Below are 18,397 nucleotides of genomic sequence, written 5' to 3' on the forward strand. Positions count from 1 at the left end.
TCACTGATCATGTACTCTACCTTGGCAAATAAAGGTGCAGTTTAGGTATGAATGTCTTTGAGATTATTTTTCAGTCATATCCAATACCAGGAGTATCAAATTCCAGTCTTTGAATGACGCTGTCTGCATGTATGTATTACAATTATACACTTCAACAGTGTTTACCAATCTTGGTCCTGGGACATCAATGGTTACACATTGTAACTAATAGACTAGAAACAGGATTTAACTAGTTAATTCATATATACAGAAATATAATGTTAAAAAACAGAACACTACACTTCCTATGCATCATGTAAATACTCTTAACACCGGTTCATCTCAATATCTAATGCCCTTCATCTGCATTGATCTGATAAACACAGGATAGGTGGAGTATTTCATCACATTACACTTCAGTTCAACCAGTAGAGAATGTGAAACGCTTTATTGAAAAGCTCATTATCCAAGTGTTATAAATACAAGTTCAATCTGTCCTTCAATGCACATCTGTTGTGCATTATAAAAACAGAGGAAGAAAGAGGAGGTGGAGAGAGAGGTGTAAAAGACAGAAAGGGAAAGAGGTAAGCACATAGGAGCAGGGAAGGCAGCACATGATTAATGAATCACAGTGCTACATAAATATTCTCTCAGTTCATCACAATTACATAACAGTGTCTCTCGTTGGCCTAAAGGTTATCTTAAAAGCAGGTGAGGTGGCGATGATGGGACTGGGGGTTGGCATCCTCTCACATCAAAACATATCTGTAGGAGGCCAGTAGGAGGCACTCTTTCCTCTGGTCTAAAAAAAATATCCCAATGCCCCAGGGCAGTGATTGGGGACACTGCCCTGTGTAGGGTGCCGTCTTTCGGATGGGACGTTAAACGGGTGTTCTGACTCTCTGAGGTCATTAAAGATCCCATGGCACTTATCGTAAGAGTAGGGGTGTTAACCCCGGTGTCCTGGCTAAATTCCCAATCTTGCCCTCAAACCATCACGGTCACCTAATAATCCCCAGTTTACAATTGGCTCATTCATCCCCCTCCTCTCCCCTGTAACTATTCCCCAGGTCGTTGCTGCAAATGAGAACGTGTTCTCAGTCAACTTACCTGGTAAAATAACGGAAAATGAATATCTGCAGATGAGAGACAGATGGAGAGAGAGAGCATGTTTAAGCCTTGTGTTTTTATTTTTTATTCTAACATTGTTAGTCATCAATCAGGAGGTGAAATGCAAAACTGACCTGGGATCATTAACTCTGGGACTACTGCATCTCTCTGTATTTCAATGTAAAGCACCTCTTTAATAATACTTCCTGTATAATATAAACTGACCTTGGATCATTAACTCTGGGACTACTGCATCTATCTGTATTTCAATGTAAAGCATCTCTTTAATAATACTTCCTGTATAATATAAACTGACCTGGGATCATTAACTCTGGGACTACTGCATCTATCTGTATTTCAATGTAAAGCATCTCTTTAATAATACTTCCTGTTGACCTGACCAAGTGACCTCTCACTTCTGACCATGCTGTGCCCTCGATGTAGCCTGTTCAGATGCAGGAGGGGTTCACCGACACAGCTGATATAACCTAGAGGATTTAGGGAGAAGGGGAGAGAGGGATGAAGTGAAGGAGAGAGACTGTTATTGAGAAAGGTAGTTAAAGCCACAGTGTTCAACAGGAATCTGTGTGTGGCCTCACCTGGTGTCCACACCACACTAAGTGGCTGCAGAGTACTTTATGCTGAAAAACATGAATGGACACATGAGGACAAACAATATAGTGTAGTTATATAGTGTCTTACTATTCTCCATGGTTGGCCCTCTTGCCTATTCTTTGAAGGTGGAAGGAGCCACAGTTATACACCTGAACCTGTTTACTGCACAACACAATCCATCAATCAGATTGATACATGAGTGTGTAGGTGTGGGTTATAGGGTGTCCAATTGTTCTAAAATTTTGCAATATTAGTGATTTAAGATAGCCTGTTTTGTTTTTGCACAGACATCACACCCTTACCTAAACAGCACCCTCACCTGAGAAGTAGAAATCAAAGGGAGAGAAACTGTGAATTGAATAACTGCAGTTGACATAGCTAAGTAAATGGAAGAATACTCTTATTGTAATGTGGATGGCTCTTAAAAGAGCCTTTGGTTGTGCATAGTGTAGTCTATGGTGTTGCCAGGGAACAGCACCCTCTTAAAAGAGCCTTTGGTTGTGCATAGTGTAGTCTATGGTGTTGCCAGGGAACAGCACCCTCTTAAAAGAGCCCTTGGTTGTGCATAGTGTAGTCTATGGTGTTGCCAGGGAACAGCACCCTCTTAAAAGAGCCTTTGGTTGTGCATAGTGTAGTCTATGGTGTTGCCAGGGAACAGCACCCTCTTTGAAGAAGTAGGAGGTGAAGATCTCCCGCACACGGATTGCCTCTCTTGCTGCGTTGTTGGACCCCATCCTTGAAACATCCTGCAGAGCAGCAGACTTCTCCTCTGGCACACGGCGGCGAGCTGCAAATCCCCTCCTGGTCCTCGTGTCCATCTTCATGAAGTTACGCAGGACACAGGTAGCCTTCACACATCTGCATTCCTCCAGGAGGCAGTCCCAGATGACCCTGGTCACCCAACCTTGCAGTGCCCTACACGTTAACTGTAGGCAATCGTTTTGAAGGAATCTCCAGTTACAAGGTATCTGTAGGAATACGGAAGACAATGTAATTATTAGACTGTTACATCACCAGGTCATTGTGGATTACTAAAGTATAATATCCCTGATAACAAATCATGATAACATTGGATTGATAGATGCATGGGCACACATATGTGCATGTGACAATAACAGGATCATATCAAGGATAGCATCACAAATGAATACATAAATACCACTTGAAGCTTGATGATGAGTTGATCATTTGAATCAGCTGTGCAGTGCTGAGGCAAAAACAACAATGTGCCTCTTTGAGTCCCCAGGACTGAGAACCACTGCTCTTCATTGGGACCTCTTCATATGTAGACTGGCTTTCATAGAGCTCTTTATCTGAGGACAGAAAACCTCACAAGAAACACACTTCATTATAGTCAAATTACACCACAATGAATATTATGTTACTATTATCTCCGTCCTCACTTCTAGTGACAGGAATTACACAAAAGTACCTGCCCTATCCAGAATAGCCTCCTCTCTCACTGACAGTTGGGGCTGCTATCCTTTCACCCTCCATGGCTGTTAGCTAGCTACCTACAAATGCATTTGGAGTTTGTTTTTTACAGTGATAAATACATCAAGATAGATAGCTAATATGAAGTTAGGTAGTTGCTGATATTTCATTCACTTAGTTATCTATCTATACAGTATTTGCTAGCCAACTAGCTAGCTCATTTAGCAGCTCATTTGAGTTAGCTTTCACTGTAGCTAGTTAGCTAATAATACATCATTGCTCCTTTACATTTCCAAAATCTATTTCCTTACTTGAATAGGTTCTCCCAGCCATGTGGACAACTGGAAACAGGGCAGTAAAGTTTGTCACCAGAGCGTTTTAGAGGATATTACTATTGAACTATGAACCCATTTAATAACCAGACCTTCATACAAACTTGCTCTGCTGAATTCTTGACGGAGTCACAACGGGCGGCCTAAGCGGCATCTAGTCCATCTGCTGACTGGACGCAGTTGACGAAAATTTACATTTTATTTTCAGACAACAAGTTGAAGTGTAGGAAGCATGAGTTTTTACTCACCAGTGTAACAACACAGTGTGGTTAAAGACTTAGTAACTTAGTTGTAGTCACGATCTGGTTACCTACAAGGACAAACAGTTAAGTTTTTGTTTTAAATTTACAAAATTAAAATTACAAATTTACATTTTAAATGTTTTCTTTACTCAAGTATTACAATAGTTTTTTTAGGGGTGTAGGGTGGAAGCTGTCTCTGCGTAAGAGGGAATTCCTGTCCGTCCGGCTTCCTGTATAGGTCTGTGCTAAAGCCACACCCCTCCCTCTTAATCAAAATGTCCAGATAACTTGTTTCATGCGCATCAAAGGTGAGGGTGAATTTCAGATGTTCACTGCTTGTATTGATGAAGGAGTGGAATCGATGAAGTTCCTCTGCTGTCCCCTGGAATAGAAGGAACACGTCATCAATGAAGACTTTTTCAGAGCCTGATGAGGTGCTAGAATGGATTGTTAGGGCTGTCAATCACGTTCTTCTCTAACAACCCCACAAACAGATTGGCATAATTAGATGCTATTATTTAAAATACAATGACCATAATGCACTGCGTGTCTACTTGTCTTGTCTGTTTATTTTACACCTGCTATGTAACAGAGACAGAAGAATGCACAATGGTCAATGCTATCTGGAATCCTTGGGACATCCCTACCCTAAACCCTAACCTTAACCCTTTTAAATGTCAACTTCAACGGGACATCCCTAGCCCGTTGAAAATACATGATCTAAGTGATTGATAGTTGGTATTCAGCAGTCATTAAGCCTTATTTACTTTAATGAACTACCAAAATAGTGATTTTGTCAGACAGCAGCTCTACACTTTATTGACTGACTGATCCATTCATCCTTCCATCCCTCCTCAGCCTTCCTCTCCTCTGAAGACCCAGTGAGGGTGGAGCTCAGTCAGAGAGCTGTTGAGGGACTGGTTAGGAAGAACACTTCTACAGCCAGAGAGGTGAGAGGTCACACATGGTTTAGATGGTAAATATTTATGTCCCCTTAGCAGTTCATCACGTCAGCAAAAGGGAATATGTTCCATAATCCATGTTTATTTACATCAGTGCAAATTGTCCACTGATATTGGTGTAATTTCTCACCCCTTTTGGCTGTATGAAAGGTAATTTCCCCTCAGGCACACACATTTGTTCTTTGTTATTACCCGAGCCACTGCCTGTTCACCCCACTATCATCTAGAAGGCGAGGTCAGTACAGGTGCATCAAAGCCTGTTCACCCCACTATCATCTAGAAGGTGAGGTCAGTACAGGTGCATCAAAGCCTGTTCACCCCGCTATCATCCAGAAGGCGAGGTCAGTACAGGTGCATCAAAGCCTGTTCAGTCCGCTATCATCCAGAAGGCGAGGTCAGTACAGGTGCATCAAAGCTGTGACCGAGAGACAGAAGCTGTTTTTCCATCACTAACACAGAGAGGCTGCTGCCTACATACACAGACTTGAAATCATTGGCCACTTCAAGGAATGGAACACTAGTCACTTTAATAATGTTTATATATCTGGCATTACTCATCTCATATGTATATACTGTATCTTAGTCTATGTATTACTCATCACATATGTATATACTGTATTCTATCCTATTCTACTGTATCTTAGTCTATGTATTACTCATCTCATATGTATATACTGTATTCTATCCTATTCTACTGTATCTTAGTCTATGTATTACTCATCTCATATGTATATACTGCATTCTATTCTACTCTACTGTATCTTAGTCTATGTATTACTCATCTCATATGTATATACTGTATTCTATCCTATTCTACTGTATCTTAGTCTCATCTCATATGTATATACTGTATTCTATCCTATTCTACTGTATCTGTCTATGTCACTCTGACATCGCTTGTCCATATATTTATATATTCTTATTCCATTACTTAGATTTGTGTGTATTAGGTATTTGTTGTGAAATTGTTAGATATTACTGCACTGTTGGAGCTAGGAACACAAGCACACAAGCATTTAGTTAGATACTACTGCACTGTTGGAGCTAGGAACACAATCATTTGTTTAGATATTACTGCACTGTTGGAGCTAGGAACAGAAGCATTTCACTACACCAGCAATAACATCTGTATGTGACAAATAACATTTGATTTATTATGAAGGTCATTTGTGTCAAATGTACTTTTCCCCACTCATTCACCCCATCTCTTTACATTGCTTATGTATATTCAGTGGCCTGACTGCATCCAGACTGTCAAAAGCCCATCCTGGTAGATGTGAACCTAATGCAGCTTGGAGTGATCAGATGAAAGAAGTCACATTTAGGTGCCAGGTGTAACTGAGGCCATAGATGCTCCATATCCATTACTTTGAGTGTTTTATATAATATGACTAAATGTGTTTCTGTGTTGCAGGGGCAGTCAAGAAATGGAACGGCAAGGCCACAGAACATGACATAAGCAGAGCTGTGGGAGACCACCTCAAGCCCCTGGTAGAGCCGGGGGTGGTGTTTACCACTCCACCAGCAGAGCTGTGGGAGACCACCTCAAGCCCCTGGTAGAGCCGGGGGTGGTGTTTACCACTCCACCAGCAGAGCTGTGGGAGACAACCTCAAGCCCCTGGTAGAGCCGGGTGTGGTGTTTACCACTCCACCAGCAGAGCTGTGGGAGACCACCTCAAGCCCCCGGTAGAGCCGGGTGTGGTGTTTACCACTCCACCAGCAGAGCTGTGGGAGACCACCTCAAGCCCCCGGTAGAGCCGGGGGTGGTGTTTACCACTCCACCAGCAGAGCTGTGGGAGACAACCTCAAGCCCCTGGTAGAGCCGGGTGTGGTGTTTACCACTCCACCAGCAGAGCTGTGGGAGACCACCTCAAGCCCCTGGTAGAGCCGCCTTCAGCAGGCTGGAAAAGTGGGATTGATCTGTTTGATCCATTTGTTTGTTTCAGTTTTCAGTAGTTGAATCCTTTGAAGTATTGTTGATTAAAAAAAAAATCCTTTTTTAACAAATGAACTAGGTTGGTTGAAAAGTGATACTAAACGTACATACCAGCACTATTTTGACAGTGGAAGATACACTGAATTGATACTGTTTTTCATACTAAGATGGACCAAGATCTGTGTTGCTTTTGCACATATTTTGTTCATTTGTTTTGCAAGAGTCTGATTGGTCAGTCATTGGGTTCATTTGTTTTGCAATATGTTCAAATCAAGCTTTATTTATACAGCACATTTCAGACATGGATGCAACTCAATGGCTTCACAGGAAAAAACAATGAAAATTAACAGATATATTTAGTACACAACATAAGAGGTACACAACATAAAAAACAGAAGACTAACAACTGAAAGACTAATGAGCATCCTATGGAAATGCCATTGATTAAAATATTAACAATATGATTCTATATCCGACCCAAAATATCAGCTTGTTTGACTCCATTGTTTGTTGTGACATTCCCCAGCAAGAAAACCAGAAATATTCCTTAAACAGAAGAGGGAACTAACAAAGAGTCACTGACAACAACCACAACTAAACAGGTGGGGTTTTAGGAGGGGCTCTGAAAGACACTATGGGGGTGTCCACTGAAAGTTGACTAGTAACAACTGGGACCTAAAAGACACCCACCATGAGACCCACTAAATCTGCCGAAGAAGAGGCAAACAAAAGAAAAACCCACACCAAACTTAAAGGAAGCAAACCAAAAAGGTGGAGCAACTAAAGGTGTTGACTCTCCACATCTATCAAGACAACTGGAGCACTGGGCCAGACACTCTTAAATAGAACCTGGACCAGCTCAGGTGAAACACCTTCCCACTAACGAGATGGACAAGCCAGCACAGGTGTAACACATACTGACTAACGAGGTGACACCAATCAGTGCGTCCTACGTGCTAACGAGCTATACGTGGTAACGCGCTATACGTGCTAACAAGCTATACGTGCTAAAGTCCAACCTCAAAACATAAATGGAAAAGCCAAAGTCTGTAACACCTTCCCCCTTAAGACAACAAATATATCCTACATTTATGACTCAATTTATTAGGATTGTTAATAAAATTGATTATAGACCGATTTATTATACTGCGTCCATGTGTATAAGCTGCAAGTACGTTGAAATTAAATAGTTTTTTACACTTTCAAGTAAAACCAAACTTATATTGTACGTCGGTCATAGTCTTATTTTCAACGACAGTTTGCTAGGTGGGATATCCCCAATGTCACAGTTTGCTAGGTGGGATATCCCCAATGTCACAGTTTAAACCTGTCCAAATCAATAGTCCAAATGCAGAAACAGTTTGTGATAAATTGAAAACCTAAACATAAAATGTACTATATACACAAACATCTGCCACAATAATCATATTACTTAAACAAGCACCTTATAAACTGCACAAGCACCAAAAACGCTGTTGTTTTGACAAGTAGCAATAAATCACTGATATCGATTAGGGGGGAAATCAGGTTGTACTTGCTGTTGAAACTAACACAACTAAAAAAACACATGGAAATGGGAAATATATTTTACCTCACTAGTTAGAGGACAACCTGCAGAAGACAGTCAGCTACATTTTGGAGTGATGCATTTAAATGTAGGGGTCACTATACAAAGGAACGCAACACTTATTTGTAATCACTCATCGATATCATGTTGAAATCATTTGTGCAAGAGGAGGGAGATGAGGTTGCACATCCTGTTAAAACTAACAGCTCAAAAACCACACGGAATCTGGGAATAATGTGAATATCCCTTGTTAGAGGACAATTTGTAGAAAACAGCTCGCTACATTTTGAGGTGTTGCATTTTGATTCAAGTGGGTCACCAACATGGTAAGTGTAACACAGCTCTTTTAGTGTCACTTTTTTGTTAAATAACATAAATAGTACTCTTTCAAGAGCCTGGATTTTTCCTAAGGCTGAAATCAATTGAATGGGGCAAACGTTTAGGGTTCTACATTGTGAAATTCCTAAAAATACTCCTTCTACATTGTTAAAAACATTCTACAATGTGACATTAATTCATTGATATCATGAAACAATTCCTTCATGTATGTATTTTCTGATGTTTGATCAGAGAACTTTTATCAGAGTATTTCTTGTCACACTGATCACAGCTATAAGGTTTCTCTCCTGTGTGTATTCTCTGGTGCACTGTCAGCGCTCCAGATCGAAGAAAACTCTTGCCACATTGACCACAGCTATAAGGCTTCTCTCCTGTGTGTATTCTCTGGTGCAGAGTCAGAGTTCTAGTTGCAGCAAAACTCTTCCCACATTGACCACAGCTATAAGGTTTCTCTCCTGTGTGTGTTCTCTGGTGTTGAGTCAGAGTTCTATATGCAGCAAAACTCTTCCCACATTGATCACAGCTATAAGGTTTCTCTCCTGTGTGTATTCTCTGGTGCACTGTCAGCTCTCCAGATTGACTAAAACTCTTCCCACATTGATCACAGCTATAAGGTTTCTCTCCTGTGTGTGTTCTCTGGTGTATAGTCAGATTATCAGATCTAGTAAAACTCTTCCCACATTGATCACAGCTGTAAGGTTTCTCTTCTGTGTGTGTTCTCTGGTGCACTGTCAGTGCTCCAGATCGAAGAAAACTCTTGCCACATTGAACACAGCTATAAGGCTTCTCTCCTGTGTGTATTCTCTGGTGCAGAGTCAGAGTTCTAGTTGCAGCAAAACTCTTCCCACATTGACCACAGCTATAAGGTTTCTCTCCTGTGTGTATTCTCTGGTGTTGAGTCAGAGTTCTAGTTGCAGCAAAACTCTTCCCACATTGACCACAGCTATAAGGTTTCTCTCCTGTGTGTATTCTCTGGTGTTGAGTCAGAGTTCTAGTTGCAGCAAAACTCTTCCCACATTGACCACAGCTATAAGGTTTCTCTCCTGTGTGTATTCTCTGGTGCACTGTCAGCTCTCCAGATTGACTAAAACTCTTCCCACATTGATCACAGCTATAAGATTTCTCTCCTGTGTGTGTTCTCTGGTGTATAGTCAGATTGCCAGATCTAGTAAAACTCTTCCCACATTGATCACAGCTGTAAGGTTTCTCTCCTGTGTGTGTTCTCTGGTGCACTGTCAGCTCTCCAGATCGAAGAAATCTCTTCCCACATTGACCACAGCTATAAGGCTTCTCTCCTGTGTGTATTCTCTGGTGCAGAATCAGAGTTCTAGTTGCAGCAAAACTCTTCCCACATTGTCCACAGCTATAAGATTTCTCTCCTGTGTGTATTCTCTGGTGTTGAGTCAGCTCTCCAGATTGACCAAAACTTTTCCCACATTGACCACAGCTATAAGATTTCTCTCCTGTGTGTATTCTCTGGTGTAATACCAGATGGCCAGATTGACCAAAACACTTCCCACATTGACCACAGCTGTAGGGTTTCTCTCCTGTGTGTGTTCTCTGGTGTTGAGCCAGAGTTCTATATGCAGCAAAACTCTTCCCACATTGATCACAGCTATAAGGTTTCTCTCCTGTGTGTGTTCTCTGGTGTAATACCAGATGGCCAGATTGACCAAAACACTTCCCACATTGACCACAGCTGTAGGGTTTCTCTCCTGTGTGTGTTCTCTGGTGTTGAGTCAGAGTCCCAAATGCAGCAAAACTCTTCCCACATAGATCACAAATATAAAATTTCTCTCCTGTGTGTATTCTCTGGTGTTGAGTCAGAGTCCCATATGCAGCAAAACTCTTCCCACATTGACCACAGCTAAAAGGTTTCTCTCCTGTGTGTATTCTCTGATGAATTTTAATGCCTGACGAGGTGAATCTCTTCCCACAGTCAGAGCAGCAGTGAGTTCTCTTCCCTGTGGATCTCTGCAGGATTTCTGATCTGGAGAGACTCTTCTCTGCCTCTTCAGCATCATGAGGTTGTTGAGGATCCCCAGAGGATCCACGATAGTGAAGTATCTCTCCTGTGTGAACAACAAAGTCAGACAGATGATTAAAGGCCCACAACAGCGGTAATCCACTGTAAAAGGTGATGCCAACAGAGTAGCCATGATGTTGTACAACAATTGATGTCTGTAATGAATGTTAAAATTATTTAACAATCGTCTTAAAATGAGCAAGAATAGTCATAGTTTGTCTTGCTTTCACATTAGTAGTAACATCAAGGATTGTAGGCTAGAAATAAGTTATTCATGTTCAACTCTAAGCAGTGTGCCAGACGACTTTTGGTCTCCAATATAGGACCCTTTCTGTGTTTGCTAAAATTGTGGCACGAGGGCGATGCAACACAACTTGATTGTAGAAACTCCTCCCTGATAATGAGGAAACCACTAGTTATGGATGTAGTATATCTGGTAATGAGGAAACCACTAGTTATGGATGTAGTATATCTGGTAATGAGGAAACCACTAGTTATGGATGTAGTATATCTGGTAATGAGGAAACCATAAGTTATGGATGTAGTATATCTGGTAATGAGGAAACCACTAGTTATGGATGTAGTATATCTGGTAATGAGGAAACCACTAGTTATGGATGTAGTATATCTGGTAATGAGGAAACCACTAGTTATGGACCTACTGTAGAACCCATAACTTCACCAAACAATAACATAGACCTACTGTAGGACCCATAAGTTCACCTAACAACATAGACCTACTGTAGGACCCATAACTTCACCTAACAATAACATAGACCTACTGTAGGACCCATAACTTCACCTAACAACAACATAGACCTACTGTAGGACCCATAACTTCACCTAAAAACAACATAGACCTACTGTAGGACCCATAACTTCACCAAACAACAAATATAGGAAAATAGCTCTGTGTGTTGTACAATAGCCTATCCATCAAGGAACAGTTCTCTACACATTATGAGCTAAGTATCTCTGTGTCTAAACAGACTAACGAGACCCTACTGTAAATCAAGCAGACAATAACACTATAAACATCAATTTGTTAGTGATGTTGGATCCAACGTGGAGCACGGCATAACTGTCTTTACCAGAGTAATGAATGAAGAAGCACTTTGGTTGTTGTTGCATGTTGTGATGTTTGTCATTTGACTGTCATTCAGAAAATGATTTCCTGGATCAGCTGATGATAGTTGAACATGTGACTAACTAAACAGCTACAGTATTAAGAATGATGGGTAATTATTGAAAAACCACGGTAATGACAGTATCCATTTGGGTGTTGTCAATAAAGTTAAGGGGACTTTCGGTTAGAACCATTGGATTTAGCAAACTCTGAAATTATTGAAAACTGTTTTCCCAGCGTAACATAAGGAGACACTAAATGTGACGTAGTTAGAGAGCATTTCAGAGATCTGAATACAAAAAACTGTCCCACTGCAAGATCCAGTATTTAAGTTGAAGTTCATCATATGACAAGCGTAACATTATGACTATAACTACTGTTCCCTGAAGGAGGGAAACTAGGTACAACATACTATTAAATCCACATGTTATGACTATAACTACTGTTCCCTGAAGGAGGGAAACTAGGTACAACATACTATTAAATCCACGCCTTCCTGGAATCCCTGTCTTCCACGGGTGATGAGCGTGAGGCTTGGATTTATTCCTTCAATTTAATACCGCTCTTCACCGACCCAGGAAGGGGTGGGGCCAATCAGGTGTTGTACCTCGTTTCCCTCCTTGAGGAAACAGTAATTATAGTCAAAGTTACACTTCCTTACAGTCGGTCAACTTCGGTACAACATACTATGGAGAAATAGATTCATTCCCCATGCCGACCCAAACGGATACTAAATGAAACGACCCATGGCAGATCACCCAGACCTTACCCCGCAAGATGCGTCAGTTTATTCATTCTTTCGTTTGAAACACTCCTGTCAATGTTGAGTAAGGACGCACACCTGATTACCCATATAGAAGTAGGATTAGTCTACCTGGTTACACATATAGAAGTAGGACTAGTCTACCTGATTACACATACAGAAGTAGGACTAGTCTACCTGATTACACATATAGAAGTAGGACTAGTCTACCTGATTACACATATTGAAGTAGGACTAGTCTACCTGACTACACATATAGAAGTAGGACTAGTCTACCTGACTACACATACAGAAGTAGGACTAGTCTACCTGACTACACATACAGAAGTAGGACTAGTCTACCTGACTACACATACAGAAGTAGGACTAGTCTACCTGGTTACACATATAGAGGTAGGACTAGTCTACCTGGTTACACATATAGAAGTAGGACTAGTCTACCTGGTTACACATATAGAAGTAGGACTAGTCTACCTGGTTACACATATAGAAGTAGGACTAGTCTACCTGGTTACACATATAGAAGTAGGACCAGTCTACCTGGTTACACATATAGAAGTAGGACTAGTCGTCCCCGACAACACATATAGAGGTAGGACTAGTCTACCTGGTTACACATATAGAAGTAGGACTAGTCTACCTGGTTACACATAGACTAGGACTAGTCTACCTGATTACGCATATAGAGGTAGGACTAGTCTACCCGGTTACACATATAGAAGTAGGACTAGTCTACCCGACAACACATATAGAAGTAGGACTAGTCTACCTGGTTACACATATAGAAGTAGGACTAGTCTACCTGGTTACACATATAGAAGTAGGACTAGTCTACCTGGTTACACATATAGAAGTAGGACTAGTCTACCTGTCCTGAGCACAAATGTAGATCTATATAATGTCAAAACACCTGATTACTTCTTATCCCTTTCACAAATAGCCTACAGCTGTGTCGGTCGAGAACTCACTGGCACGGGAAACTGAGGGCCCAGAATGTTTTATACAATGTTGCAAGTTTGTTATAGGACAGTTATTTGCAATGTTTTTATTTGTTGGCTTTATGTAGGCTAGTTTTTACATAATTGGCAATGTCAATAAAAGTTACTTTTAGATTTGTATAATTTTCATTTAGATAGAATGTAGATTAATCACAGACAATGATTTTGAGATACTATTATAAATTAAATTAAACTGTTTCAGTAAAATGTGAATATGAAAATCATAACTGGCACCAGATCAGTAGAAATGGTAAGATACATTTGCACTCCAAATGTAGGTTGCTGACTGCTTGTGTAGCCTATTACCAGCAACGTCAGAATTTATGAAGGACAGCAGGAGTTGGTTCAGGAAGAGTTTATTCTCTTCTGGTTGGGCGTTATTGATGTAATGGCATGAAAATAAATTGGCTGAATATTATACAATGACTTATCAACAGCTCTAACAATTTGACCCCCACAGGAAATCTTCACTGGCAATTCTAGAATATACTATATATCCTATAAACCTGGTTAAACTATCATTATTACATCATGGATGAATTCTAGAATATACTATATAGCCTAGAAACCAGGTTAAACTATCATTATGACATCATGGATGAATTCTAGAATATACACTGCTCAAAAAAATAAAAGGGAACACTAAAATAACACATCCAAGATCTGAATGATTGAACTATTCTTATTAAATACTTTTTTCTTTACATAGTTGAATGTGCTGACAACAAAATCACACAAAAATTATCAATGGAAATCAAATTTATCAACCCATGGAGGTCTGGATTTGGAGTCACACTCAAAATTAAAGTGGAAAAACACACTACAGGCTGATCCAACTTTGATGTAATGTCCTTAAAACAAGTCAAAATGAGGCTCAGTAGTGTGTGTGGCCTCCACGTGCCTGTATGACCTCCCTACAACGCCTGGGCATGCTCCTGATGAGGTGGCAGATGGTCTCCTGAGGGATCTCCTCCCAGACCTGGACTAAAGCATTCGCCAACTCCTGGACAGTGTGGTGCAACGTGGCATTGGTGGATGGAACGAGACATGATGTCCTAGATGTGCTCAATTGGATTCAGGTCTGGGGAACGGGCGGGCCAGTCCATAGCATCAATGCCTTCCTCTTGCAGGAACTGCTGACACACTCCAGCCACATGAGGTACAGCATTGTCTTGCATTAGGAGGAACCCAGGGCCAACCGCACCAGCATATGGTCTCACAAGGGGTCTGAGGATCTCATCTCGGTACCTAATGGCAGTCAGGCTACCTCTGGCGAGCCCATGGAGGGCTGTGCGGCCCCACAAAGAAATGCCACCCCACACCATGACTGACCCACCGCCAAACCGGTCATGCTGGAGGATGTTGCAGGCAGCAGAACGTTCTCCACGGCGTCTCCAGACTGTCACGTCTGTCACATGTGCTCAGTGTGAACCTGTTTTCATCTGTGAAGAGCACAGGGCGCCAGTGGCGAATTTGCCAATCTTGGTGTTCTCTGGCAAATGCCAAACGTCCTGCACGGTGTTGGGCTGTAAGCACAACCCCCACCTGTGGACGTCGGGCCCTCATACCACCCTCATGGAGTCTGTTTCTGACCGTTTGAGCAGACACATGCACATTTGTGGCCTGCTGGAGGTCATTTTGCAAGGCTCTGGCAGTGCTACTCCTTGCACAAAGGCGGAGGTAGCGGTCCTGCTGCTGGGTTGTTGCCCTCCTACGGCCTCCTCCACGTCTCCTGATGTACTGGCCTGTCTCCTGGTAGCGCCTCCATGCTCTGGACACTACGCTGACAGACACAGCAAACCTTCTTGCCACAGCTCGCATTGATGTGCCATCCTGGATGAGCTGCACTACCTGAGCCACTTGTGTGGGTTGTAGACTCCGTCTCATGCTACCACTAGAGTGAAAGCACCGCCAGCATTCAAAAGTGACCAAAACATCAACCAGGAAGCATAGGAACTGAGAAGTGGTCTGTGGTCACCACCTGCAGAACCACACCTTTATTGGGGGTGTCTTGCTAATTGCCTATAATTTCCACCTGTTGTCTATTCCATTTGCACAACAGCATGTGAAATTTATTGTCAATCAGTGTTGATTCCTAAGTGGACAGTTTGATTTCACAGAAGTGTGATTGACTTGGAGTTACATTGTGTTGTTTAAGTGTTCCCTTTATTTTTTTGAGCAGTGTACTATATATCCTAGAAACCTGGTTAAACTATCATTATGACATCATGGATGAATTCTAGAATATACTATATATCCTAGAAACCCGGTTAAACTATAATTATGACATCATGGATGAATTCTAGAATATACTATATAGCCTAGAAACCTGGTTAAACTATCATTATGACATCATGCATGGCCAGTCCTTGTATTCATAGTGTAGTGAATTCAGGGGGTAGCCCTGAGCTGAACTCAAACCTGGGTCCATCGACTGTCAAGCCAACAGCTTATAACTGTTACGCCAAGATGTCTGAACTTCTTGACGAGGTCGCTAGGTGTTGGATTACGGTTGATACAACAGCTTTCTCTATGAATTTGAGAGTGGTTACATTTCTCCAGCCCCATCCCTCAGCTGTTTACCAAACCAAGTCTCTGGGCAGCCATTTTGTTGCTGTTTAAATACTAGGTTGTCCCTTTAAAAAAGCCACACAAGAATCAATCAACCAATAACAAAGCTGTAATTCCACCACTGTTTTGCTAATAAGATGATGGATGGGGGTGGAGAAATGTAACTACTTTCAAATTCATAGACAGACCAATGGATGCAAGGACTGACCATCCATGATATCAACATTATAGTTTTAACCATGTTGATGCTATACAGTGTTGATTTACATTGTTTCTAAACATTGGAGTAAAAAAATCTTATTCTGGGTTCTGATGGGGTACAACAGTTGAACTAAGCTCATGAGGCATGTGTTATATTCTTCAAGAATCAATGGCTAGAAATAAATAATTTAAAAATCAAAATATGGATGTGGTAATTGCAGATTTCCCCTTTAACACCAAACATCAGTTCAACAACTGCAGAGTTTGTACCTCTGTATTTAAGACAGTACTTACCAGTGGTAATCACGGCCCGGTTTCTCAAAACCATCTTATGGCTTAGTTCATCTTTAGAACCACTGGATGCCTTAAATTGCGTTTGGGAAATCGGGTCCAGATATCCAGTTTCTTCCTCCTCTTCTTCCGATGAGACCGTAAACTCCCCATCCCCCGCTTTCACTTAAAAAACTGAATCCTCCTCATCTTTTACTGTAACACCCTCCTCCTCTTTCACTCTGAACGCCTCTTCTTTCACTGTAACGTCTTCCTCTTCTTTCACTGAAACGTCTTTCTCTTCTTCTTTCAGGGTAACAACCTCACCCTCTACTTGTTTTTGTATTGTAACATCCTTCTCTTCCTCCTCCTCTTTGATGAGAGCTTCTTTCTCCGTCCAGCAGACCGTCTCTTCTTCAGCAGGAAGAGAGTAATTTAGTGAACTCATGGTCGGAGATGTTAGCTAGCTAGGCTAATGCTAACTTAACCAGCCCGCCAGCTGAATAATAACAACAAAACCGTAAATATGAAATGAAATAGGATAACTAACTAGACGACAGAGGAGGGTTTGAAATACAGTGGCTAATATACACTAAAGCGTCTAAAGAGCTTTATGGGTTCGGCTATTTTGGCTAGCAAGCTACGGAGGTGGCGGACTAACTGTTGTTGCTGCTGAAAGAAGCGTTCCGTCCACTAGATTATACGTCACACTAACAGCATTGCGTTCCGTCCACTAGATTATACGTCACACTAACAGCATTGCCTTAAAATCGCACACCGCCATCTACTGACTGGAGTGGGTAACGCTCAGTCTGAACCTCTGACTGCGATGGAGATGTGCGACAATGACGCTAGTGTGACGTAAAATATATATTATAATGTTCAGACAAAAAGTTCGTGTAGGAAGCATAAGTTTTTACTCACCAGTGTAACAATACAGTGTGGCTAAAGACTTAGTAACTTAGTTGTGTTCACGATCTGGTTCCCTATAAGCACAACCAGTTATGTTTTTGAAATATCACATATGTATTAATTTATTTCGGGATTCTGGGTAATCCACAGCAGATTTATGGAGAATTGCTGTGGGTGAGTTCAAAATTGAATAGTCCCGGGATAGAAATATATAAAGTTGACATTACATCCTAAAATCCACCTTTTATATCATACATTAGCAATTTATGTTTTAGTAACTACTGTTGTTGGTTTGGTGTCAAATAAGCCTCTCTTTATGTGTTATTTGCCAAATCTCCGTTTTCCATGTGGGTTTTATGCTAAGGTTCCCTCTTTCAAATTGGTATCTAACTGGAAAATGCATCTTCTTTAGGAGTGCTATTTTTACCCTGTTGACTACTGATCATTCATCCACACTGTGTGTCTCATCAATGCAGGTCATTTATGACAAATGTATAGAGTATATGTTTTATAAATTCATGAACACCAGCCACTTTATTAGCCCGGTTTTGTTAGTTTAGGTGTATTATACTTCCTCGCCACCAGAGGGGGACATTGAGTCATTGCCCAGGTTAATTTGATATATTTTGTTAGTAAAATGGATGACAGTTTATTCTGAAGTAGTGAATATGAGACACATGTAAACAATTGCTTCATTTATTATAGTAAATTAGGAATTAGTAGGAATTGTTAAATCCACTATACGATCACAATAACTTTGATAGACATTTCAATCGTTTTTTTGTTAGTATATTAATGTGCAGATTAATGTAGAATTGCTGTGGGAGTGCTATTTATATCCCGTCACTACTGATCATTCATCCAGACTGTGTGTGTCCCATCATTGCAGCTTTGGAAATAAATGAACTATCCATCCATTGCTCCTTCCTGTGTTGACTCACTGACTTGAGAGACCAGGAAGGTCACACTAGCTCGATAGGTTGATATCTAGCTCAAGCTTCACCTCATGCTTTT

The 18,397-nt window shown here is 41.1% G+C and overlaps 1 protein-coding gene across 1 annotated transcript in view; it reads right to left on the reverse strand.

Moving 5' to 3' along the window:
- LOC139542151 (zinc finger protein 721-like) overlaps nt 1–17,148 on the reverse strand; it is a 43,864-nt gene extending 26,716 nt beyond the window's left edge. Inside the window, exons 1-2 of the mRNA XM_071347244.1 lie at nt 16,496–17,148; nt 8,931–10,588 (exon numbers count right to left, since the gene is read on the reverse strand). Of these exons, the coding sequence (XP_071203345.1) occupies nt 8,931–10,588; nt 16,496–16,529 (1,692 nt within the window). The 5' untranslated portion in view covers nt 16,530–17,148. The remainder of the gene's footprint in view (nt 1–8,930; nt 10,589–16,495) is intronic.
- Nucleotides 17,149–18,397: the final 1,249 nt, after the last annotated feature.

This window comes from Salvelinus alpinus, chromosome 2 (genome assembly GCF_045679555.1).
Source record: "Salvelinus alpinus chromosome 2, SLU_Salpinus.1, whole genome shotgun sequence".
NCBI classification, from domain to species: Eukaryota; Metazoa; Chordata; class Actinopteri; order Salmoniformes; family Salmonidae; genus Salvelinus; species Salvelinus alpinus.